The 24,146-nt window shown below is 45.1% G+C and overlaps 1 protein-coding gene across 2 annotated transcripts in view; it reads right to left on the reverse strand.

Moving 5' to 3' along the window:
- Nucleotides 1-2,782: 2,782 nt before the first annotated feature.
- Nucleotides 2,783-24,146, reverse strand: part of Col15a1 (collagen type XV alpha 1 chain) — a 104,065-nt gene continuing 82,701 nt past the window's right edge. For both annotated transcript variants that reach the window (XM_013153450.3, XM_003470723.5), the window contains 16 exons: nucleotides 23,965-24,018; nucleotides 23,804-23,863; nucleotides 22,417-22,485; nucleotides 22,257-22,298; nucleotides 19,838-19,883; nucleotides 17,701-17,781; nucleotides 17,234-17,283; nucleotides 16,672-16,773; nucleotides 15,673-15,817; nucleotides 11,594-11,658; nucleotides 10,143-10,271; nucleotides 9,946-10,005; nucleotides 9,050-9,109; nucleotides 5,181-5,366; nucleotides 4,966-5,081; nucleotides 2,783-3,542 (listed from right to left, as the gene is read on the reverse strand). In XM_013153450.3, coding sequence (XP_013008904.1) covers nucleotides 3,329-3,542; nucleotides 4,966-5,081; nucleotides 5,181-5,366; nucleotides 9,050-9,109; nucleotides 9,946-10,005; nucleotides 10,143-10,271; nucleotides 11,594-11,658; nucleotides 15,673-15,817; nucleotides 16,672-16,773; nucleotides 17,234-17,283; nucleotides 17,701-17,781; nucleotides 19,838-19,883; nucleotides 22,257-22,298; nucleotides 22,417-22,485; nucleotides 23,804-23,863; nucleotides 23,965-24,018 — 1,479 coding nt within the window. In that variant the 3' untranslated portion in view covers nucleotides 2,783-3,328. The remainder of the gene's footprint in view (nucleotides 3,543-4,965; nucleotides 5,082-5,180; nucleotides 5,367-9,049; nucleotides 9,110-9,945; nucleotides 10,006-10,142; nucleotides 10,272-11,593; nucleotides 11,659-15,672; nucleotides 15,818-16,671; nucleotides 16,774-17,233; nucleotides 17,284-17,700; nucleotides 17,782-19,837; nucleotides 19,884-22,256; nucleotides 22,299-22,416; nucleotides 22,486-23,803; nucleotides 23,864-23,964; nucleotides 24,019-24,146) is intronic.

A 24,146-nucleotide genomic window follows, 5' to 3' on the forward strand; every position in this document is an offset into this window, starting at 1 on the left:
GAGCTGCCAATCAGTTATGGGCACACAAAACAAGTAGGACCAATAAAAGTTCTTTCCAGGATCTGATGTAACACCAGAGGGGAAAGGAGGTCTCTTCTTCCCTCTGAGGCCATCCTCTGGGGTGGTGGGGGTATAGCATAAAACAAGACTAGAGATGTCTGCAAACACTCCTGCCATGTAAAGACTCTTGCCTTTGCTTCAAGGAACAGAGCCACATTCTGAGAAAAGCACAAGTAGGCAGGCAAAGCAGACAGGCAGACACAGACACACAGACAGGGCTAAGTTACCATGTTCTACATTCCTCTCTCCCTGGAGTCATGAATACGGTCCTTAGGAGGGTGGGGGTGTTCATTTGAGTTTGTTACCTAATTTGAGTTGACTAATATAATGTCCTAATACTCAGCTGTACTGGGGTGCTGCTGACAGTTTCCAGAATTGTATACTTAAATCTTCTGCGTAATTGAAGCCAGATAAAGTCCAGAAGTGTATGGGAAATCCAAGGGTGGCTCTGGTGGCCCATTTTCCTTGCTTTCTTGTTTCTGCTTCAGGCCATGCCTTGTGATCACATCCATGTTGGCTGGGAGGTTTTCACTGGGTCTTCTCCTCCATGCTTTCTGACCCCTACCCTATAGCTTCACGATCCCTTTGTCCTTCCCAGGTTTGCCTCCGCATGGCCCTGGCCCCTGATATAGGTTGGCACTCTTTTCTATCCTGCTGGTTTTGCTACTTGATGGAAGACTTTGGAAATGCAGCCTTCAGACTGAGGGCCCGCAATGTCAACTCACAGCAAGAACTCTAAAGATCTCTAGCACTATGAAGATTAATCTTGTGTCAAATCTTCCTTCCCATGTCACACCTGACGGTGCTAGTTGGCTGTCTCGAATTCAAATGCATTTAAGACATCCAGGCAAGGGGGCTGAGAATTTAGCTCAGCGGCATAAGCGCCTGCCTTGCAAGCAGGCAGTCGTGAGTTTGATCCCTGGTACCGATAAAAAGGAAAAAGACAAAAAAAAAAAAAGACATCCAGGCAAAGGGGGAAAGTGAAGGCTTAGAAACCCTTCAGCCAGTATTTGAGTTGTATGATAAGATTCAGACCTGAAACCCATTAAGTATTCAAGAGGAGAGGTATGAGCAAAGGTAAGCAGGTTCAGGGGGAATGGGCACTGTCACAGAGAGGTGACGAAGGGCCAGATCAGACCTAATGATTAAAGTTTTTCCAGAGATGGAGTAGAACCTGGGCAACACAGCCAGCAGAGGACCCTGTGTGGTTTGCATAAACAATGAGGACTCCAGGCCAATGGCACTTGGGATGTGGAAGCCAATGTTTAGTAGCTCAGGATTTGACCATCGTTCTGGGTCTGAATAGTGCTGGCTTGGCTCACGGCCTCCTCTGCAGGGGAGAGGCTGGTTGCATCTCCTTTGGTGCATGAAGAAGCCTGGGAGGCAAAGGCAGGCACTTAACTGGAGAGTCTGGTCCCAAGACATCCATCTGGGACTTTCCAATTATAGCTGTTTTTATCCCATGACTCATGAGAAAGAGTCTCATTGCTCTCCTATGTGTGAAATTTCTAAGTAGAGGTTCTGGGATGCCTTTCTTGTTGACCCCAATTTCCTTCCTACCTCAAGGACTGTGAGGGTAAATTCACTTGGCTGAGTTTTGGGGCCAGCCCAGCTAAATGGGAGGAAGTATCTCAGCATGCCTCTTGTCCAGTGACTATGTTTCTCCTAAGAGACAAACCAGAGCCAAAGAATCACATGGTTGAAACTAGGAGGGACTGAGCAGGAAGCCTACACCATGATTTCTTGGAAAGATCCTGGACCCTGTAGAGAGACAGATCTCCAATCTGAAAGTAGCCCCATCTTCACCAGCTATGCAACCTAGACTAAGTTCTTAAGCTTCACTTTCCCCTTCATTTATAAAACAGATAAAAATACTGTACCAACTTCGCAGATTTATTATGAAAAGCAAGGCACAGTGGTGCATGCCTCTTTTCCTAGCTCCTGGGAGGCTGAGGCAGGAGAATTATGAGTTTAAGACCAGCGTGAGCTACACAATGAGACCCTGTCTCAAACAAACAAAATGTAAATGAGGTCTCTAATAACTATGGTGTTTAACAACTGAAGCTGACATTGTACTTGTTTTATTTCACCTCCTTGAGAGACAGAAGCAGATGTGCCCACAATCAGGCACCAAGACAGTGACGGAATCACAGCAGATCCTCTTCCTCCTCTGTAAGGCTTCTGCCCTTCCACACCACCCCCAAGGCATAGGGAGTGGTGGAGACAACGGGCAGGAGCAGAGAGCATGATGGGAAGATCTTCATTTCTTTGATCATCGGCTGAGGGTTAACCTAAGTGGCCATGAGAGGATTAGCAAGCCCACCCCAGGTCACTTCCACATCAATGGCAGAGAAGAAAGGAATGAGGGTGAAAAAGTCAAACAGAAGAAAGCGCCTGGAAAAGATGTTTTTATGTTCACTTACTTGGAAAACAAAATCGAAGTCTACAGCATAGAGATACGTGTTTTTCAAACTAACTCATCCCTATGAACCTGTCTGTTTCAGCTGCAGTTCAAATTCAGGAATTACCACATGGGAGCCATAAAATCGTGGGTGGGGGGTGGGAGGCAGGCTGCCAAGGGGAAGGTGGTAATTATGTGCTATTTCTCTTCTAATTTCAGATAATTTAGAGTTTCAACTTTTCCAGCAAGTCAGAGTTATATAAACAGATGCCATACTAAAATACAATTGGGTAAAAATATAAAACTCCTACAGCAATAATATTTTAGGGAAAAAAATGTATTAAAGTCTGATAGAGTAAGACAATACAAACAGGATCATTTGAGCAGTTCCGTTTCTCTGTATGAACAACAGTTGCGTTGATGGATAGATGTGAAAAAATAAGCATTTGGTTTGCACATAACTTAGGGGTAACATTTCTAAACAACGACCTTGGAAGAAAACATGAAGGGCATCTCACACTCAACAGCCATGCTTAAGAGGAGGAAGTTAATTTCTGAAGCCTGCGGTGAGCAAATGCCACCGTCTCTGTTTTCACCTTGCTCTTAACCTGTGTTGGGATGTTCACACTGTGCGGGGGTTTCCTGCAGAATCTAGCACCAATACATGAATCAGATTTTGCCTTTGAGCCGAGTCCTTTATGTCTTCGCTTTTGAGTGTACTGAGGTATGTTTTCTTTGGTTGCTCTTGTGATGAAGTGTGTCATAAAAAAATTGTAATATTTACAACACTTAAACACTTTCAGATTTCAGTGTCAACTCTTCACATAAGGAAAACTGGGAAACTCTTTCAGAATCATCAGAAGGTCATTACTTCCTAGCATCTGTCATGAAACTATTTTCAATACACAGAACAATTAGCCTATCAGCACAGCTATACGCTCTCTGGTCCAGGATCTTCCCAGTGCTCAGCGGGGAGGCGAATCCCGTGACTGCTGTGTCTGCGGTTCGCCACGCTGCACAGTACTTATCCACAAGACGGACGCCGTGGGCAGTGGAGCCATGCCAGACGACCTTCTGGGGCCTAAAAAGGCATTTTGTCGTGTTACATTTTGAATGACACATCTTTGTGGTACATCTCAATAAACAAAGTGGCAAGTCTAGTGAGTCAAGCGAAGCAAATTCAACGCCTTACCCTCCACATACTCTAATGCTGGACCCTCTCCACCTTCATAGTTCATGTTTCTTTCCTTTCTCTCTTTTCTTCCTTCCTTTCTCTTTCTTTTTCTTTCTCCCTTCCCTTCCCTTCCCTCCTTTCCCTTTCCTCCCTGACCCTCTTTCTTTCTTCTATCTTCTTTCTTTCTCTCTCCCTCTCCTTCTTTATTTTCTTCCTCCCTCCCTCCTTCCTTTTCTCTTTCTTTCTTCTAGGGATCAAACCCAGAGCCTTCACAGCGAGTTGCATCCCTAGCTCTTTTCTGTTTTGAGACAGGGTTCACTAATGCACTAAGTTGTCCAGTTTGGGCTCTACCGTGTACTCCCACTGCCCCAGCCGCTCAGATCACTAGGATTGCAGGTGGGCGCACAGACTCCTGGTTCTTTCTCGGTTACTGAACATGCACCAGTCCGGCCACAGCCAGACTGCAATCGCTTCCCAGCCACATATTCAGTTTTTGTGAATCTGAACCAGCACTCTAGAGGCCTCTTAGTAGCCTACAATGGCCTCTCTTTCATATTTAGTGACTCCATATTTAGTGAAGACTCCTTCAAAGCCTGACAGATGCTTCCTCTCACAGGAAGCTTTCTCTGATACTCATCCGTAAGTGAAAATGAGTCTTATTCTGGATGCATCTCATTTCATCTGTTTCTTCCTTTTATAATCATATAGTTATCTTTTGTCAGTCTCCCCTTGAAGAATGGGAGCTCTTCAAGGGTAGAGATGATGTAGGTTTATTACTATGCCTTCCAGGCCAGGCATCAGGTCATTATAAAGTAACCTGAAGAAACCTTTGCTGAATTGCTCTGTCGTGAAAAGAACACATTGGGCTGGGGATTTAGCTCAGCGGCATAAGCACCTGCCTTGCAAGCGCATGGTTGTGAGTTTGATCCCTGGTACCGATAAAAAAAAAGAAAGAAAGAAAAGAACACATCATGTGCAAAGATTTAGAGAGCAGTTCATACACAGAGAGTTCATGGACCACCAGGAGTTCATCACTTAGCACTTGCTAAGTGCTGTGTTTCCATACACATTTTATTTGCAAAGCAATCTGATGGAATAAACGTGCTCATTTTGTCTGCTTGAAAACAAAACAACTGAGGCTTTAGCAACCGAACTGAGGTCTCCTGGCTTCAAGGCCAGGACTTTGTCCACAGTCTTCGGCCTTCATCTACCTCACCGTAGCTTCAAGCTGGCAATAACACAGCAGGACAGCTGATAAAGGCATCTCTTTTGAGGGTGCCCCCTAAAACTCTCTCTCCTACCATGTAGGTAGGTCCCCACCCTCACTTACCAAGCAGGATCTGTCATTACATCTCGGCCATCAAAGGAGTATATGGGAACATGTGTATTGAACTGACCTCCATCGCCAGAAAAGATTGAGTCCCAATTATTAAAAAGTACTTGACCCTATGAAGATAAGTATCACATCAGAATCATTATGTCAACTGTTCTACCCCCTATGGAGCTGATACACCCCGAAAATGATGGGAACAGGTTTATTTTTACCTTGAGGTTCACAATTGGAAGGCTGTATCTCTCTGCCTTCCTCACAACTGTGGAGAGATCTTGCAAATGAGAAGATAGGAATGCTCGGAAGGTAGACAACAGTCCTGCAGCCCTGGCCTGCTGGAAGCACTGAAAATCAGCTCGAATGTCCCCAGAAAATGGCATGTTCAGAGCAACCAAGTGCAGCTGAAAAAAGGGAGAGAATAAACAGCATTGAAGGAAAACCCCAACCACATGACGGCCTCGTGCCCTGAAAGACCCCGGCTGTCTTAGGGCTGAAGATACTGTACATCACAGATCATTTCATTCAAGCTGGAGCTTATATGAGAACTACAGTCACAGAAGGACCATCCCCAGGGCAAGAAAGTCATGGTTCCCCAAGCAATCTGTCTTGGTTGTTGGAACAGCTATGTTGTGTAAAATATCTTTCTTAGATGAGAAAGCAAAACTGAACCCTGTTTGGACCAAATGAATCATTTCACAGATCTGAACCCAGATATGATATGAAGGCATATGTTTGGGGTCTATGGATATCCCTAGCTCAGTCCCCAGTAGTGGTTTTCAGCTGACATTGGTCCTAGGTCCAGAGATGCTTTATCTGGTGGCTGTGAGTTTCTTTCATTTCCTGAGCAGAACTGGGGCTGATCACATGAGGGCTGAGGAACTGCATGGCCTTGAACGAAAAAGGACATGATACCTCACAGATTGCTGGGACAAGACCTTCTAGAAACTAGGGGTCATACAGCCATTGTAGCTGTTCATCATTGTTACTTTGTTCAGTAGCCAAAAATAAAAGTCACTCCAGTGTCTTTTCTCCTATATATTCTTGTAAACGCGCTGTCACTCTAATGCCCTCCCTGCCAAGCCTTTCTGGAACACATTTCATGATCAAGAAGCATCAGTAGCCCCCTGATCTTCATGCTCATTTCAGGAGAAACTTTCATCTCATCCACCCAGACCTGGGAAGTGCTGGGGGCAAGCCAAGACCCAAGTCATCAAGGGAAGAAAATATTTCTAAATATTTTAAGCCACAGAACTAGAAATGAGCCCACATGTACACAGGAGATGATAGGTGTTTTCCTTTCTGTGCTAACTAATATGGGAACAGAGACTCTGTGTCCCAGCAATCAGCATCACCAGGTTGTCCTTCTGCTTTCCAAGCTTCCCAGCCATTGGCCACCGCTGGCCAATGTTACAATGGCCAACACAAGTTACAAAGTCTTGAATGGCCCACACGATCTTTGCATTTCTGTGGACGTTTTTTCCCATTACCACCTTTTTTCATCCATTCTGCACAGAACAGACTCTGAGCCTGCTGCCTCACCCAGTTTCTTTTTATTTACCCTGCTTTTTCCATTATCACCAAGCCATGTGGGGGTCTGAGCCAAGCAGCACTTCCTCACCTCTGATTCTGCCCTCAAGTGTGGTGAGGCTTCCCCAAGAGGCCCCCCAGTGTGAGAATTTAATACTAACATTCCCAGTCATTAGGATGGGTAGGGGCTGCACCACACTGCCTACCACAACACTTCTGGGCTACCCGACTTCAAACTTCCGCCCTGCAAACACCATGACCCTGGTCGCCCTTGCCTTCTGGCTACACTGCTGTGCTTTCCTCTTCATGGAGACTCTGGCACTGGAAGGAAGGGCCTTGTGGTCTCATCACCCTCAGGATGATGCACATCTGTAGCTGCATTGAAGACCTCCACAGAGGTCTCGAGGGATGAGGCTTCTCTAATACCAGAGATCACCTGGGAAAGGTATGGGGCCAAATGCCGGCCTTCTAATCTCTGTACTTTTCCTTTCTTCCCTTAAGGAGACAAACAGAAATGATGGGAATCATGGCCATTTGCAAATGGTGGGGTTGGGGCCTTGTTCTACCCTATTTGTGTTTCTCCAGTTGCTGGAACGTTTTTCTAAGACAAACATCCTATTACAATTAAATATTAAAATAATTATTTTGTGGGCACTATTAGTTTTGTCAATTTATAGATAATTTACTATTTTCTTCTTCATTCTCTATAGACACTGTCGAAGTTTACTATAATGAATGTGTGTATCACTTTTCAGTGTAGAAAACACTATTCAAAAATTTCATGAGCTACCACCCCAACTCCTTTTGGGGTACCCATACCTGCTTCTCTCTCCCGTTGCTCTCACTTATTCTTCAACTGGCTAGAATCTTTTTGGTCACTGAAACACTTTGCCACAGTTTTTTTAAATCTGATGGCTGTGATTTAGATTTTTTTGTGTGAATGTCCTAGAAAGTTAGTACCCTATCAGGTATTCTTTCTTCCTTGCCGGCTATGGCTTCTCAGTTTCTTTCTCAAATTTCTTTCATCACTTTTGTTTTCACTTCACACAGTCCAGTTTTCCTTCCTTATAACAACTGCCACGGCCCTGCTAAAGACTCCCAAACATGTCTCTGCACCAAATCCCACTACACTGTTGTGCTGACCTTCACATTTCCTCCTGTTTTTCCCAAGTGTACTTTAGGCACCTAAGACATGTCATGCCCCAGTGAGGTCTTCCTCACTGGGAAATGGCAGTAGTACAGGAAGGATGCCTCTTTTGCCTGTGAAAACTATGCCTTACTCTCTGAAACTTTCTCTATTAAAAGGAGGGCCCTTAGGGCTTCCATTTATTCTTCGGGTTTCTGTGGATTAGTTGGAGAATGGGAAAGTGACACAAAGAGACCACAAAGATGCTCTCTCCTAAGGCTTACTTGAGTCAGGTGATATGGGGCTCTACAACCAGACAATCACATAGAATTGGGGCCGGGGAGTACAGTGATAACCAGAGCTGTGTGCAAGTTCATGTAACTTTATGTGCTGGGTTGGAGGGGAGGCAGAAAGAGAGACTCTTGCAGAAGGAAGAGTCTTCTTCCTTAGAAACAGGAAAGCAGAGTAACAGCAGGGTCAGGAGACTTCCGATGACTGAGTTCCACAGTCTTCCTATAATCATTTACACAAAGATCAATAAGACCTTCATTTACTAAGATTTTTATTTAAATTGGCAAAGGAATACAGTGAAACTTACTGATCCCAACAAAGTGAAATGAGCCCTGGGAAGGAACCTATGACAACTCAATTATCCAAACCGAAACCTGGCCATCACTGAGATGACTAATCTCTGTCATCTTCAGTGTACCATATCCCATCAGTGACCAAACTGCTCGCTTTCAGTTTGCCCATTTCCCCACAAGCTACTGATGTGACCTTAGTTGAGAAAATACAGGAACCACCAAACTAGCCTTTGGACCCTGGCTCCTATCTTCTCCAATCCATTTGTACACTATAACCAAGATAATTTTTGAAGTGCCAATCTTATCATACACCTGTCCTACTTTAAACCTACCAGTGGCTCCCCACTGCCCACAGAAAAGGGTCAAAGTCCTTATGCAGGGGTACCGGCCTTTCATGACCAGCCCTTGCCCTTGCTGAGCTCTGCAGAATAAACTTCTCCTTTACTTGCATTGAACTCTACTCCTTTGGCCAGGCTGAAATGCTCCCAATCAGCACTTCTCCTTACCTCCCTCTGTTCTATCTTTCCTCTTTCTAGAGACCCCACTCTCTTTTTCCCAGCTAGCTTGGTCCTGAATTACTAGCCCTTAACGTCTTACTTTAGAGGTCACCTCCTCAAGGTCCAGGTCATTTCCTCCTCTACTTTCGTCTAATTCCAGAATCTTGTGTTTACCCTGTCCAAACAAATTCCTGTATTGCATTGTAATTGCCCGTATTTTATTTGTCTTTGTCACTGGTCTAGAAGCGTAGGAACGTAGGAACACGGTAGGAACTGTGTACTAAATCCAAGGTCTAGAAGATAGTAAATGCATTCAGTGTTTGCAAAGAAAATGCATGCACTGTACTTACAGCAGGATTCTCATAATTGCCACTTAAAATAGGGTTCAGTGGAGGCTGGAGCTGATATGACTGTTATGCAAAAGGACAGAAAGAAACAGTTGTGAGTATGCATACATTCTGTTCTTCACAGTACAGTGAGGTGCAAGTTCAATGTTTCGTGGGAAGACATTTTAGTTTGTTACTGTCTTAAGCTGAGACCTCTTTCCCTTTCCTTCCTCCTTCTCTCCCTTTCTTCCTTTCTTCTTTCTTTTTTATTACTGGGGACTGAACCAAGAGCCTTTGCACTGAACTACATCCCCAGATTTTAAATTTTTTTTTAAATTTTGAGAGAGTCTCGCTGAATTACTAAGTTGCCCCAGCTGGCCTCAAACCTGGAATCCTCCGGCTTTGGGGTCCCAGAGTTCTCAGATGACAGGCAGGCACCACCACACCTTACTTAACGGTAACTCCTGACCATCGAAGGGTTTCACAGTGAAATGTAAAAGTCATCCTCAGAAATGGAAGGGATGCAATCAAGATCTTTAAAAAGATCCTTGAATCAAGGAAACCGAGGACTCATGCTAAGTAACCAACATGGTCACTTAATAGAGCAAGCCACATCTTCAAAGCCTCACTTTCACCATCGGCAAAATAGGGATGTTGGCAGCTGCCTCTGATGGTTGAAAGAGGACTCAACAATGGATCGTGGCGATGGGAAACTGAGGTTAAGAGAAGGGAAATCCTTGCCCAGGCAGACTCAAAGGAGCAGTAGCTATCCAGCCTCTCGGTTCTGTTCTCCCTCTCCTCTAGAGTGAGAATGTCCTGTGGGTGCCCAGTAATTTCTAAACCACCCATTGCTAGCTGTTGAATTTGGAGAGTGGATACATTAATGAAGAAGCCAGGGCCAAGACAGGGGCACAACTTACATTGCTGGAAAGTGCAGGGGGTGGAGGACTGTCAGCAGGAATGGGGATCAGGTCTCCCAGCTTTAAGGAAAAGAGTGCACCAAAAACAAAATATCACTTAGAAACTATTTTCACAGTGGGAAATGTCACTTAAAGGAGTGCATTATTACAGTTAGAGCAATGTGGAGGCAGCATATTAAAGAAAGTTTAAGAACTACCTGTAATTTTTTCCAGCCATCTCGGACACGAATGAAGAACTCTGTGCTGTCCCTCAGGTAGATGAACGTCCCTTCTATGACCAGATGTGCTTTCTGTAGCATGTCATCCATACTGCTGAATGCTGTGACCTGTCAGATCGATTTCAACCCCAAAGATGGATGTTATCGTTAGCACACAGCTGTGCCCTCTGTAAAGTCAACTAGCAGTTTGGTGCACACATCCAAAAACAGGCTCACCGTGTCATACTTTCTTTAATAACTAAAGGACAGTCTTTGTGATTAGATAAAAGCGTACATTAGCTTGAACCAAAAATCTAAGTTTTATAGTCAATGAATTAAAACACAGCAAATAATACCTTGTGAGTGCAAAGAGGTAACAATAATGTTGTCTTTGTTGGGTTTTGGTATTAGTAAAACCATCTGCAAGTCTGCCACTTCCATTTCTTTAAAACTGCATGGCGGCACTAACTAAATGGCGTTAACTCATGCTGCTCTGTAACAGGTTTCAAATTTGTTTGCACTTGGAATGAGAAATGCGAGTGCGTAGGCAATTACACTTAGGCCTTAATTTTTTGCCTAGCTTGGTAATTACAATATTTAATACATGATGGAAACTGGAGGCCTGTAATTTCTGTCTTGAAAACTGCCAAAAATTAGACAGCCATTTAGCATATCTAGAAGCAGACTGGGAAGCTGTGTAAAGTCTGCTAAATAGCACCCAATTTTAAGGAACTATCAGCAAAAAGAATTTTTATTTTAGCTGAAAAAAAATTATAAAAATTAAGTTTCATCTCTTCTCGAAATTGACTTTATGTATCAAAATGGCTTAGAAGTTCCAAGGAACCAAATATCAAAATCTCATCATCTGACAGACATTTTTGTTGGGTTTTTGTTTGTTTCAGTTTGTTTGGCAGTCAATTTTTCTGAGTAAAATCCAGTAAAGATCAAAGGGTATTTCTGGGACTCCTAACAACCCCAGGAGGTACTTGCCCATCTTTCTAGTGCTATCATAATCTTGGCATATTACATCCTGTCTCCAGGAACTGCAAAATGGTGACATCTTGCATCAGAATAGCGAAGGCATGAAGACCTGGAGTAAACACGATCCGCTTACAAAAGCTATTATGGTAGTGTTTACACACGTGTGCTTCTTTTTTTTAATATAATATGATTACTTCTTAACATATAGCTTAGGCAATTAAAGATTTGTAGGGCAGAATTTCAATAATAAATGATTTTGTTTTCTGTACATATTCATTTAATAAGTCTACTGAATAGATAATAAATTACTCTCTGCTGTTCATGCGTTTGCACCAATTCTATTGTCATGGAGTCCCAATACCAAAATAAATATTTAGGGGGATGCCCGCCCCCAAACATTGCCGCCGCCTAAGTTTTAGCTAGATTCATCCACACCAGAACCGTGACTACACACTGATAAAGGCACTAACCAAATTTCTGGATCCAGGAATCCCTGGCTGTCCTGGAGGGCCTGGTGGGCCGGGAAGGGCCACAGCTAAGACAAAGCAGAAAACCAAAGTTACAAACAATACGCTCCTTGAGAAATGCTCCACATGCCAGGTGACCACGGAGAGCAGTGTCCACAGCCCTACTCGGCGCTGAAAGAACTCCTGCCTGGCAACTGTATGTTGGGGCTCCAGACCCAGTGTGTGACTTGGTCCACATTGACTGGTTTAGCGGGGGAAAAAAGGGGGTTCTTTAGTATCACCCTGCATCAAGCCGTGCCTAAAACTTTTCAGGTTCCTAAGTCAGTAAGTCTCTTTTGTTGTAGTTTATAGATACCAGTTTTAATTAGATTTTCTTTCTTTTATATTTTAAAGAGAATAAAACAGAACAAAGCAGATGAGAACAAAACAATGCAAGCAACACAGGATTTCAAAACAAGACAACAGGAAATCAACAGTGACTACCATAATGTCTCATTTTCTTTGAAATATTTGTTCATATCTTCCCATATCATGAATTCAAAGAAGGAAAAATAGTATAAAACTGATCAAAACAAAAGAATGACAGCATTAGAGGCCTTTAAAACCAGGCAATAGGAAAATCAACAATGGCTACCATAATGTCTCTTCGCTTTAATTAGATTTTGTGTCACCTGCATCAAAAATCTCCTGACTCATATAACTTACCTCACCCAAGAGACAAGCATGTGACCACTGAGCAGAGGAAGTAGGCTCAGAAAGAGGAAGAGAAGGGGCTAGGCTGTGGGAGGAGGCGGCCTGTGCAGTGCCAGTAGCTGTGCTCTTGGGGTCAGAGGTAGGGACTCAAGTTTCCCATTTGTACTTTCCAGCTGTGCGATCATGAGGAGACAGTAAGCTGCTCAGCCCTTCTGTCTCATCTGTGAGATGCAAACAAGCATTTTTTCTTCACTGGGCTGTGGTAAGAATGAAACTCAGAATGAGCTTTGAAAATTGCATAGCATTTAACTAGGGGTTCTTAACTTGGAAAGACTCATGGTATCCTTAAAAATCAGATCAAGACTATTGCCCTCTTACCCAGAAAAATCTATGTGCACGTGCGGCCTTCTACAAAAAAGTTAGAGGGATGACATTTCCCTGAGGCATCTTCTTGAACTCCCTGGGAATCCATGATTCACTAGCTGAAAAGTCCCTGCTTTAGGCAAACATATGGAGGAATTATTATCTACCTCTCTAAAGCCCTATGTCTACTCCCACCTCCTCCACAAAATCTGCAAAGCTCCTGGCAGAGTTAAGGATGTTTTACAAGTCCTGGTAAAGTCACTCTATGCGATTCTTCAGGTCACTGTGATGAAGTCTTCAGTTGCAGCATGGTATGTGGATGTCCAGACACAGGTGGTAAATGTCTAGAGGACAGAGGGCCGGGAATGACTTGGATTTGAAACACCTCTTACCAGTATGTGTGACCTTAAAGAAGTCTCTTATCCTCTCTAAGCTTCAGTGTCTTCTTTCTTGAAATGAGGTTTCTAATAGTCATTTCATCTTCCTCCAGGTTGCTGGGAAGATTATCTAAGACAATGGCTGTGCGAGTACTCAATGTGGTGAGGTGTGCCAGGCCCCCTAGTGCAGCACTGCTATGGACAACAGATCCTCTCTGCCACATGCCTCCACTTCCTGTGGCTCCCATTTCTATGTCAAGGTTGTGTGGGCCCTTCTGCTTTTACCCATCCAGTACTTCTCTTGAAGTCTTTCCCTTCACCTCTACAACTATTCGGTTCCAGAAAGAGCAATCATGTTGTTGTTTTGAAGGCAGGGTCTTACTCTGCAGATCAGGCTTACTATGTAGCTCAGACTCAGAGCAATCCTCCTGGCTCAGACTCCTGAATGCTGGGATTACAGGTGTGCACCACGACTCCCAGCCTTACTATGTTCTCTGGTGATCCTGTCTCCTGGTCACAGATGACTGACTGGTCCAAGGTTGACACCTAGCTTCAGAAGGCCAATCACGATGCTTTCCTGGAACCTGCACTGCATTAGGACTTTTCAATCTAAAACTGAGAAAGGAGGTCAAGATCTCTAGCTTACAGAGGAAGCTGCAAGTTGTCAGTATCAGTAGTCGTATTTCCCTTTGTGCAGAGGATGTGGTTTGGGGTGAATTGAGGAAGCATGAAGTTTGTGCACAGAAAGAAGCTGAGGCAAGAGAAGGCCAGAGAATCCGTGTGGAGGCCAGGTGCTCAGTATTGGTCCCTCTGCAGTTCCAGCTGCCTATATTCCCCACAAATTAATTGTTCACTCTCTCTTTTGCAGCCAATAAATTTCCCTCTTGTGTGAGCTACTTTGAATCCTGTTTCTCACTTATAACCAAGAAATCCAAGGCTAAGCCAAAGCCACAGTGCCACGGTCACCTCCTGAATAAATCTCTCTCTGATGCTCTAGTCTAGTGGATGTCTTCCAGGTATACCTCCCATACTTGGTTCATGAAAACCTAGTCAACAAAAATTACCTACTCATGATGTTTATGCTACTACAGTTGAACAACCCTTATCTGAAATGCCTAGAACCAGAAGTGTTTCAGATTTCTGAAATTTGGTAGATTTTGGAATGTTTGCATATACATGATGAGATATCTTGGAGATAGGACCAAAGTTTAAACACTAAATTCATATGTTTTATGTACACTTTAGACACAAAGATGAAAGTAATTTATACAATATTTTAAATAATTTTGAGCATCAAAATTTTAAGGTGTTCTTCCACTTGTAACATGATATCAGTACTCAAGAAGTTTCAGATTTTTCAATGTTGTTTTTGAGTCAGGAATGTCCAATCTGTAGTATTATTGTCCATCTTGTACACAGTAGAAATGTTATAAGTTTTAGAGCAATATGATCTGAATCTTAAACCTAAGACTTACCACTAAAACTGTGTGACCTCATTAGAGTCCTAAATATCTCTAATGGGTCACTTTCCTTACCTGTAAATTGGGGAATACTTTTCTTGAAGGGTTGTTGTGAGATTTAACAAAATACTATAGTAAAGTGACTAGCAAAATTTAATGCAGAGATATTTTTTTTAATTTCACTCAAGATGAGTATCTGAGGAATTGACTGAGGCTTCAGATGAACCCATTTTTACACTGACAGTTAAGAGTCAATGTTGATCTTTAAGTAGGGTTCTTGAGCCCCTAGGGTGGTACTATAGCTACCAGGAACATTCCATTGCCTATGAAAAGATGCTCAAAGGACAAAATCACAATGAGATACCACCTCACACTCATTGGGATGGATAGAATACAAATGTAATAAAGATATAATAAGTGTTGATGAAGATGAGAAAACTGGAATCCTCATGTACTATTGGTAGCATTATAAACTGCTATAGTTGATTTGGAAAATGGATGGCAGTTTCTCAAAAAGTTAAACACCAAGTTGTCCATGACCCTGCAAATTTGACTCCTAGTGGATGCCTAGGAAGATGGAAAACATTTACATAAAACCTTTACCCAAAGGTCCTTGGCAGCACTATTCCTAATGGCTGAAATACAGAAACAACTCAAGTGTCCATGAACAGATACGTGAATAAATAACACGTACAAGTATACAATGGAATGCTATTTGGCCATAAAAAGGAACGAAGAGCTGACACATACGTTAACATGGATTAACCTTAAGAATGATCAGCTAAGTGAAAGCAGCCAGACCCAAAAGGCAATGCACTATATGGTTCCACTTATATTAATGTTCAAAATGGGTAAATTCAGAGACAGGAAGTAGATTAGTGGTTGCCAAGATCTGGGGATGCCTGGTATGAAAGTTCTTTATGGCGTGGAGACGTGTTCCAGGACAGTGGTAAGGCTGCCTGATCCTGTGACTGTGTTGAACACCACTGAACTGAACTGTTTGAACTGGTGAATTTTATGATGTAGGAATTATATCACAATTTTTCAAAAAGAAAAATAAAGAAAGTGCCCTCTAGGAAACAGCTGTTAGTCAGGGTGGCTCTGACATGACCCTCAGATGTGGTGACCCTGAGTACAGACTGAGGGTGGGGAGGGCAGCATGCATAAGGAGACCACTCTCCGTACTAACCTGAGCCTAGGATAGCTGGAGGTCCTGGTGGTCCAGGAGGTCCTGGTGGCCCAGGGGCACCAGGTCTTCCAAAACCAGGTGGTCCAGGCAGGCCAGGAATTCCTGGGGGTCCTTGGGGTCCAATAATACTCTCCCCTTTTTGTCCCTGCCAAGCAGACAGAACAGTAACCGTTACTCACTAGACATCCATATAGTGCTTTTGTGGAGAATCTCTGTAAACAAGGTGAATTCCAGCTATTATCATATTCATAATCCTGGGAACTGTTTCAGGTGGTGGCAGCCTAATAAGTGGCAGCTCTCGAGTCATTAGGGCCCTAGAGACCACCTAGTCTGGTCACTGCACTTTACAGATGGGGGGGTGGGACAGAGAAAAGGACTTGCCCTAAACCCTAATGCAAATTAGGGGCACAGCTAGAAGTAGAACCCTAGTCTCTGGCTTTGCTCATTCTACCAGCAAAGGAAGCTTTGGGGCCAATGTCAACCACCTCACTCTCCAACCTGTAATCTGGTCATCTCATTGGGAGAAAAGCTTGATTTTTTTTTTCTCTTCTGGCTTTGACAATCCGCTCATCCTAAGAATACGAAGTCTGTCTAGGAGGTCCATCTTTAACAAAAATCAGAAGAACCATGTAGTCTTTCTAAAAATATCACCCTCACTTTTCACTCTGCCTCCATTATACAATCTATTCCCCATTAATAGTTCTTTGTAATTCAATTTTTCCGCCATTTAGATTAATGAGGTATAATGTGGTTAGTGCCTGGAAGTTAACTAACTGTATGTAGCCTGGGCCACCTCTCTTCTCTCCAAGGGCCTCTTCCAGTATCCCCATCAATCATCAAGTACTGAATCTCAGAGCCAATTGCAGGAGCCAGCCTCTACTCTGTTCTATCTCCAGCTTGACTGACCCTTAACTCCCTAACTGCCTAATCTCTACCTAGCGAGAGCATCGGGAAACCTAAAGTCCTTGCGGATGATGACTTGGGGGAGTTGCTACTCACAGCCAGGCCTGGATTTCCTGGCAGGCCCGGAGACCCAGACACAAAGAAGTGGTCATTGGAGTCTCCTTTTTCTCCTTTGAATCCCCTGTCTCCATTTTCCCCCTGGAAGAGAGAACATGGGAATATTTCAGCAAGACTGAGACAGATTGTCTCTTACATCAACCAAGAAGTTGGAAACAGAGGTTCTTATGGTTTGAACATATCCCCAAGATTCTTCCAAATTCCACCTGTTGGAAACTTAATTTCTAGAGTTATGTGTTAATCTTTCAGAGATGATTAGGACTTGAAGATTTGAGATTAATGAACTGATGGGGCACCCAGGGAGAGTGGCTTTGTTGTAAAAGTGAGCCTTCTTTGGCATACCTGTCTGTCTAGCTATGTGATATCTTGTACCACCCCAGGACTCTGCAGTCTCCAGCAACAAGAAGACCTTTGCCAGATGAAACCTCTCAATCTGAACTGTGAACTGAATCAACCTTTATTCTTTGTAAATTACCCAGTCTGTGGTGTTCAATTACAGCAACAGGAAACTCAGGCCAAATGCTCAGTAAAGAATATTCACCTTCAAGCTGTTCAGAAAATGTCTCAGGTAAACTGGATCAACTGGAGGACCTGAAGAAGGAATGCTTCATAAACTTTACAATCACAATTTCAGGAAGTTAAAACAAGGGTCTCTAAGTTGGTAACAGTTTTGTAGTGCAAGTGACCCTACATTGGTTTAGTTAATAATAGGGTTATCCCTGAGCTTACAGGCAGCTACCATCCTAGCCCAGGCCCACCCACCTAGACTCTCTGGTCAAGTTCTTAGGTCTCTTTGGGCCTTGTTTTGCACATGAAGTATAAATAATTGGACAACACAGTCTCTCATGACGATGCTCTGTTTTGGACATGCCAAGCCTATGCCTGAATCTCACCAAAACTCAGAGTTGATTGCAGTCAGGGAAGTCATGGGTTAGTCTTATTCTCTGACTCAGCTGATTTCCCAGAAGTAAAAATTAAAGCCAAGACCCAGAACAAAAGCTGGATTACCTGGTGGTCCCTGGGCTCCTTGGTCCCCTTTTTCTCCTTTTGAGCCAGGAAGACCCCAGGATCCTTTCTCCCCTTTAACACCTACCAACAAACACAAACACATATAAGGAAGAGAAAAAGATAGTGGAAAATCACCTTCATTCTATATAAAACCTTTCCGAGACAAGTTCTCTAACCAAGCTGCAATAACAAAGCCCACTCAAACACACATAGGCTCCTGAGAAGTCAGCAGATATAAAATCCTTCACTAAAGGATAAAGAGGGCAGTGGTAGATAGATCAGACACAATTCCTGACCTTGAAAAGCTCAGCATGGTTGGGGAAACAGACATGGCTCAGGGTAATGCCAGGCAAAAGGAAACACGTGCTGTTATGGAGAGACTAACACGCTCCCATGAGGCCCAGCAGGGGCTACAGGTACAGACTGATGCTCAACGCTAGATGGGTCTTGCGTGTCAGCTCACTCGGGCCTATGCAGCATGACGCTGGGCACAGGGCAGGGAGTTCTCCAAGGGGTGACCACACAGGGCAATGAAGGGTGCTAAGTCCTATGAAGTTGAGGGAAGGGACGCCAACACACCTGCCCACAGGAATGGTAAGAAGCACTGCTCTACAGAACTGGCATCATGTGCCCACCTTCTCTAACACGTTGCAGGGAAGGGCATCTTTTGAGAGATCAGCGCTTGGGAAGGGGAAGGGGAGCTTGCCCTCCTTGAAGAATGGGGCAAGCATGAGACTGTCAAACTCTTTGTTTCCATGAGGTATGACAGATAAACCTTTCAGTGCTCTTGAGCTTAGAGATGGGGTCACAGAGCACAGACTTCTCCAGTGTGGAAGAAAGACTACGAACATCAGAGATATGACAGGCCCAACTGGGGGTAAGCAGAGAGGTACAACCACATCTCTCCATGGCCCACCAGTAATGGGAGAGTAGCCTGAGACTGAGGAACCACTGCCGAGATGACAGCCAGCAGTGTCAGGTAAGAAGACAGTAAGCTCACCACATGCTCCAGTCCACTTGCCGAAGGGCTCAGCAGTAATACCCACAAGTAAAAAGGAGGACAATTGCTCACTAGAACCTTCATCCAGAAAGTTCTATTCCCTCTCCTTCTCCCAGAGGAGCCCCCCTCAGGATGAGGGAACAAAGGAGGATCTGAGAAAGCAAACACAGGCCTACTGCATCCTCTCCAAGGTCCACGTGGCACCAAGGGACAGAAGAACCTTGAATAAGATCTGGCACAGAGTTTGAAAATAACCTGGACCTGGCAACCAGAAATAACAGAAAAACCACAGGACCTCATGTGATCAGGGAGACACCACCTGGTTCTAGGGTAACAGCCAAACCGGAAATGAGTATTAGGAAGGGAAAAAAAGACTTTCTCCTGTTGAAGCTGCAAGTGTTTGGATTCTTCAATCAAAAGGGGACACATGGGATGAGAGAGGGTGTGGGGGCTAGAGTTGCTCACCTACGGATCCCTGCTCCTAGCTTGTCCCTCTCTGGTGTGCCCTAGAGAAATTCTCATGAGTACGCTGCTATTTCCTAAACCAGCTCTCAGAGCCAGCGCTTCCCACACCTTCCAGTGCTCACACCTCACCCGGGAGCACAGCAGTCCTGGTTCTGACTGGGAAGGTAGGCCTTCCAAGCTCTCACAGCTCTTTCCTGTCTCAGCTTGTGGTACCTCGTGCTACAATTAGTTTTTAATAGTTACATTCACCTAACAGATTCTGAAGGCCTGGAGACAGGAACAGCATAGGGTCTTAGCCCAGTGCATGAGGAGGTGGCACCAGTGAAGGTCTAGGACCAGATTAACAAAAGAGAGAACAAAGGCAGCACTTCCTGGTGACTAGCAGACCTAGCAAAGATGTATAGAATGGACAGATGTGTGACAAAGCCAAACAGAAGTGTCTTGCTCAACTGCCACTCCTCCCACCACGCACGGCCAGATCTTCCCGACCACTGGCTCTGTGTCCAGCGTTGGACACATGAAAACCATCTTCAGAGACACTAAGTCAGGAAATGTCCCAGAGAAACTCCCGACCACTGGCTCTGTGTCCAGCATTGGACACATGAAAATCATCTTCAGAGACACTAAGTCAGGAAATGTCCCAGAGAAACTCCCAGAGGAAGGAGTGTGTACCGTGGAAGGTGATGAGTTCGGTATCCCCAGGATGTGTGGTACCAACCTGTGAAGAGAGAACAGCTGGGTCAGACATGAGGACCCTGACTGGGTACTGGTATGGTCAGGCAGCCACGATCCCTGGGCAGTGTGGCAGAAGAGGCAATGTTGGAGCCCCGTGAAACCTGGAACTCCCCAGCAGCCTTGAACACACAGAATTCCAGGTCTTCATTTGGGAGACCCATCAGGTAGCTGGGATATAGTAGACAGAACTGAGATCCACTGGCCAAGACAACTCAGCAGAGGGGAAGTCTAAGGTTTTCAGCCAACAAAACATAGTAGCAATCAGCATTTGTGGCCTTGATCTTTCTTATCCAATGTTCACTTTGACTCACACAAGAGACCAAGCACCCAAGTCAGCGATACACCCAGTGCTGAAACCAGGCCAGCCAGCAGTTTGTCCATTGTGTAATTAAAGATGAGCTTAAGGAACAGATGCTCAGAGTAGTGGTTGTTAACCATGGGGTTGTGATTAGACCTGGGGACCTCTTCTGGACTCCCCATGAAGTGCCAGGGTTTAGAGTCCACACTGTTCTAGATATTTCTTCCAAGATTCCTACATTCCCTTACTATTAAGACAGCACTACCTGCCACCTTGTATTAAATAGTACACTTTCACCTTTTTCCTAGTTGATATGTGGACCAAAGGGATCCATCGGGCATTGGGATCTTTCTATGCTGATGGACAGGATCTGCACGCTTCTCAGGGATCACCAAGAAAAGACGGGGGAAAGAAGAAGGAATCTTCACCAAAAGTCTCAGTTCTAAGTTAAGGATGGAGGTTGCAGCCAAGCTGACTCAATGCAGTGGGACTGAGAACATCCTCCACCACAGGTGTGACTGTAAATTGCCACAGTGTCAGAGGGGCTGAAATCAGAAGGGGTTTGTGAAATGTTCACCTTGAGATGTGGTCAGAAAATGTCCATGCTCTGGGCCCCATGGTGTCCAGCCAGGCAATACAAAATAAATAGCTCAGCCAAAATGCTCAGAGCCCATGCAATTCTTTTAAGTACTGTAACTCTTCTCCCAAAGGCCATTGATGATGCAAAAGGTCCTAGCCCAGGCCATGGTAATCATAGCAGTATTTGTGTGAGTCATGCACCCTGAAGTTTGTCAAGTGCTATCTCATGGTTGGTCCAATTAAAGCCTGAGACCATGAGAGCTGGGTGGAGCTTCTGACACTCAGCACTCTGGGACCCATGACCAGCCTACTGCCTCTTGAGCTCCTGTCTGCCCTGCATGTTAATGACAGACATAGTAGTTTCTCAGAGGGTCCCTCCAGCACTGTTGTTCTTCAGACCCTCGACAGAAGCATGTCTGGGCTTGCTGCTGTCCTCATGCAGTTCCCAACCAGAAGGTCCCTCCACCACCTTACACAGGCAGAACTTGCCCTTTGCCCTCCAGACCTGAGTTCCTGGACCCTGGATTGCACACTTGGATGCACATCAGGGGAAATAGCCAAACTGCATCATTGTCACACACTGTAGCTGGATCTCACCACCACCTCCTAAAGGCGTCAATTTCTAACCCACTTCAAAGACTATTTCTGCATTGTAATTTACACATGCCAGAGAACAGAGACCATGCCTGTCTAGTTCACTCCTGTGTCTGTGGGGCACAGCAGAGTATTCAACACTGGGGAAGTACTTGATAAATATTTTCTGAGTGAATAAGAATGATCAGGTGCTATTTCATGACTCATGCCTATGCACAGAGACTGGCCCACCTTCCTGGGATTCCCCACAGAAATAAGACTCTCTAATAAGCTGTGTGAAAGCCCGGAGATGGTGCTGCTGATGGGCTGAAGGGTCAGGCAAGCATGACGGCACTTGCTGATTTGTGGTCAAGAGACCTGCGTTATGATCTCCCTCCACCACGTCCTGAAACATTGGGCCAGTCAGTGAGCTTCTGTGAGTCACAGATTGTTTCCTCATGATTAAGGGAGAGAGATCAGCTCTGCCTCACTGGACTATGCACTGTGATCACCGGCCAGCACTGCAGTTACAGACCTTAACCCTTAAGTTCTCCGTGTAGAGACCATAGGTTGGCATTGGGATTTATCTGTTTGCAGTGCTGCAGACTGAACCTAGGGCCTCCTGGATTCCAGCTAAGCATTCTGGGTGTATTTTCCTCAGTTTTATGTTGCTCTGAGCATGGCCATGCTAAGAAGAAAAGACACAACTTTATGAATCGTATTAAAAGCAGCCAGGGTGAGCACCCATCCAGGACCCACAGTATTTCACTGCCAAAGTCTGTTTTCTAGAGATTCTAGTTACTTAAGGGTCCACACATAGGTAATAGAAGACTCAGGGAGGATATCTAGGAATGGACAGGCCTAAGACAAAGAGTGATCATTTTCTCTGTGCTATGTGCTACTTACTGGCATTTTGCAGTGTGGCCGGACAGGTACTGGGTACACGGTCTATGGGAAATAGAATAAGATAGGTGAGGTCACTGGACACCTGACTTGGGCTTAAGGCAGTGAGGTGCTCAATGCATAGTCCCCCTCACATGTCTCCCCCAGCTCCATTCCCACTTACTCCTTTGATGTTGACCACAGCTCCAGGTGGCCCAGGGGGGCCTGGAGGACCAGGTAGACCAGGTGGTCCCTGAAGGGAGAAAAGATAGGATAGGTCATGTCTGAATTCAGGAGCTAGGAACGCAGAGGTGGCAGCAGGACACTTTCCCCAGGTTCTGGGCAGGCACACCACGAGGAAAGGAGGGCCTTTGACTGAAAGCAATCAGCTTCTCCCTCGGTCTTGTCCACAGAGCACTTCTACAGCCATGACCTCACTACGCCTCCACAACAAACCGTGGAGAAGACAGCAGAGCAAGAAGTACTAGGCCTGGTTGACCCAGGCAGATGAGGGAAAGCAACCTGCCCAAAACCACAGAGCAACTTCCAAAGCAGTGCTCAGTCATACCACGGGCTCATCCTGCGTGCGGAAGTGCCTGGGGAGAGCCTCAGAAGTACGAAATTAGGTGCAAAACTCACTTGGATAGCACAGTCATTTTCCAAGCCAGTTAGCCTGGCCTTAGTACCACGCAACATCTCCTCCTCTTAACTGAGAGGAGGACCTTGGGGTCTGAGAACTGGCCCTCGGATGGGCACACAGGAGGAGAGCTGCCCTGAGCACTTCCTGAAGGCACCACTTTACCCAGCGGTGCCTGGGGGCCAGCTGACGGTGCTCATACCTGAAGGCTTTAGGGGAACTGCATTCTGGACTTCTAGACACACAAACAGACTGGTGCAAAGATAAGCAGCAACAAACAGAGTGCAGTGTTTTCTGGTTTGGTGCTTAGGAGCTAAGTACCTTCGGCAGGAAACCTCGTATCTATAGGAGCCCATTTTCTCTGCTAGTGTGTCTCATGGGATAGTTGGTTATTACCAAGACTATGTGAGCTACTGTCCTTGAAAGCACTTTGTGTAGTATATGGTACATAATGGGTGCTCAATAAACACTTCCTCAAACCTCACCCCAGTGTTTTCCATGTCGTGAAGCCCTCCGTACTTGACTGATACTTGCTCACAGGCACAGGAAGAGTTCCTACGATACCAGCAACCCTTTGGAGTGTCCGGGAGGGAAAAAGGGATACTACCCTAGAATCAGAAGCTCTAGGATTTGGAACTCCATTTCCTGAGCATGCTCAAATACCTGTCTCCCTCCTTCCTTTCTCCTTTCTGGGAGCTGCATGAAGAGGCTGATGCCCTATCAAGGTGTTCTAGGTGGTAGGGACCCTCCTGAGAGCCAGCTAGGGGACAGAGTTGGGAGCAAGAACCTCTGGAAGTGGTGTTGGAAGGAAAAAAACTCTTCTTCTGTGGATATCACAAGACCTTCTCTCCCTCAGTCTGCTCTGGACACCAAAGACTTGGTGATACGCCTAGCTTGACATGGGGTGGTGGCAGGCAGAGGTGGTGGCACTCACCGGCATCATGATTCCTCGGTCTCCTTTGGCACCTTTGAGACCATTCAGTCCTGGGCGACCCTGAGGCCCACAGGAGACACTTCAGTAAATCCTCTGCCCAGGGACCAGCCAGCCCACATGCACCACCCTTCGCATCCCAGTCTAGGAACACTGATACCTACAGGTCGTCCGGGAAGGCCAAATTCTCCTTTGTGTCCCGGTGGCCCTTTGGGTCCCTAGAGGCAAGACAAACATCAGGAAACAAGAGAAACTCAAGATCCAGAAAGATGGGGGTGCCATGCCTGTTTTAATGAGCAGCAGTGACTATGAACTAGGAGAGGAGGACAGCGGGCAAGAACAATTA

This window comes from Cavia porcellus, unplaced genomic scaffold (assembly GCF_034190915.1).
Source record: "Cavia porcellus strain 051 isolate PalLab524CR breed Dunkin Hartley unplaced genomic scaffold, mCavPor4.1 scaffold_1, whole genome shotgun sequence".
NCBI classification, from domain to species: domain Eukaryota; kingdom Metazoa; phylum Chordata; class Mammalia; order Rodentia; family Caviidae; genus Cavia; species Cavia porcellus.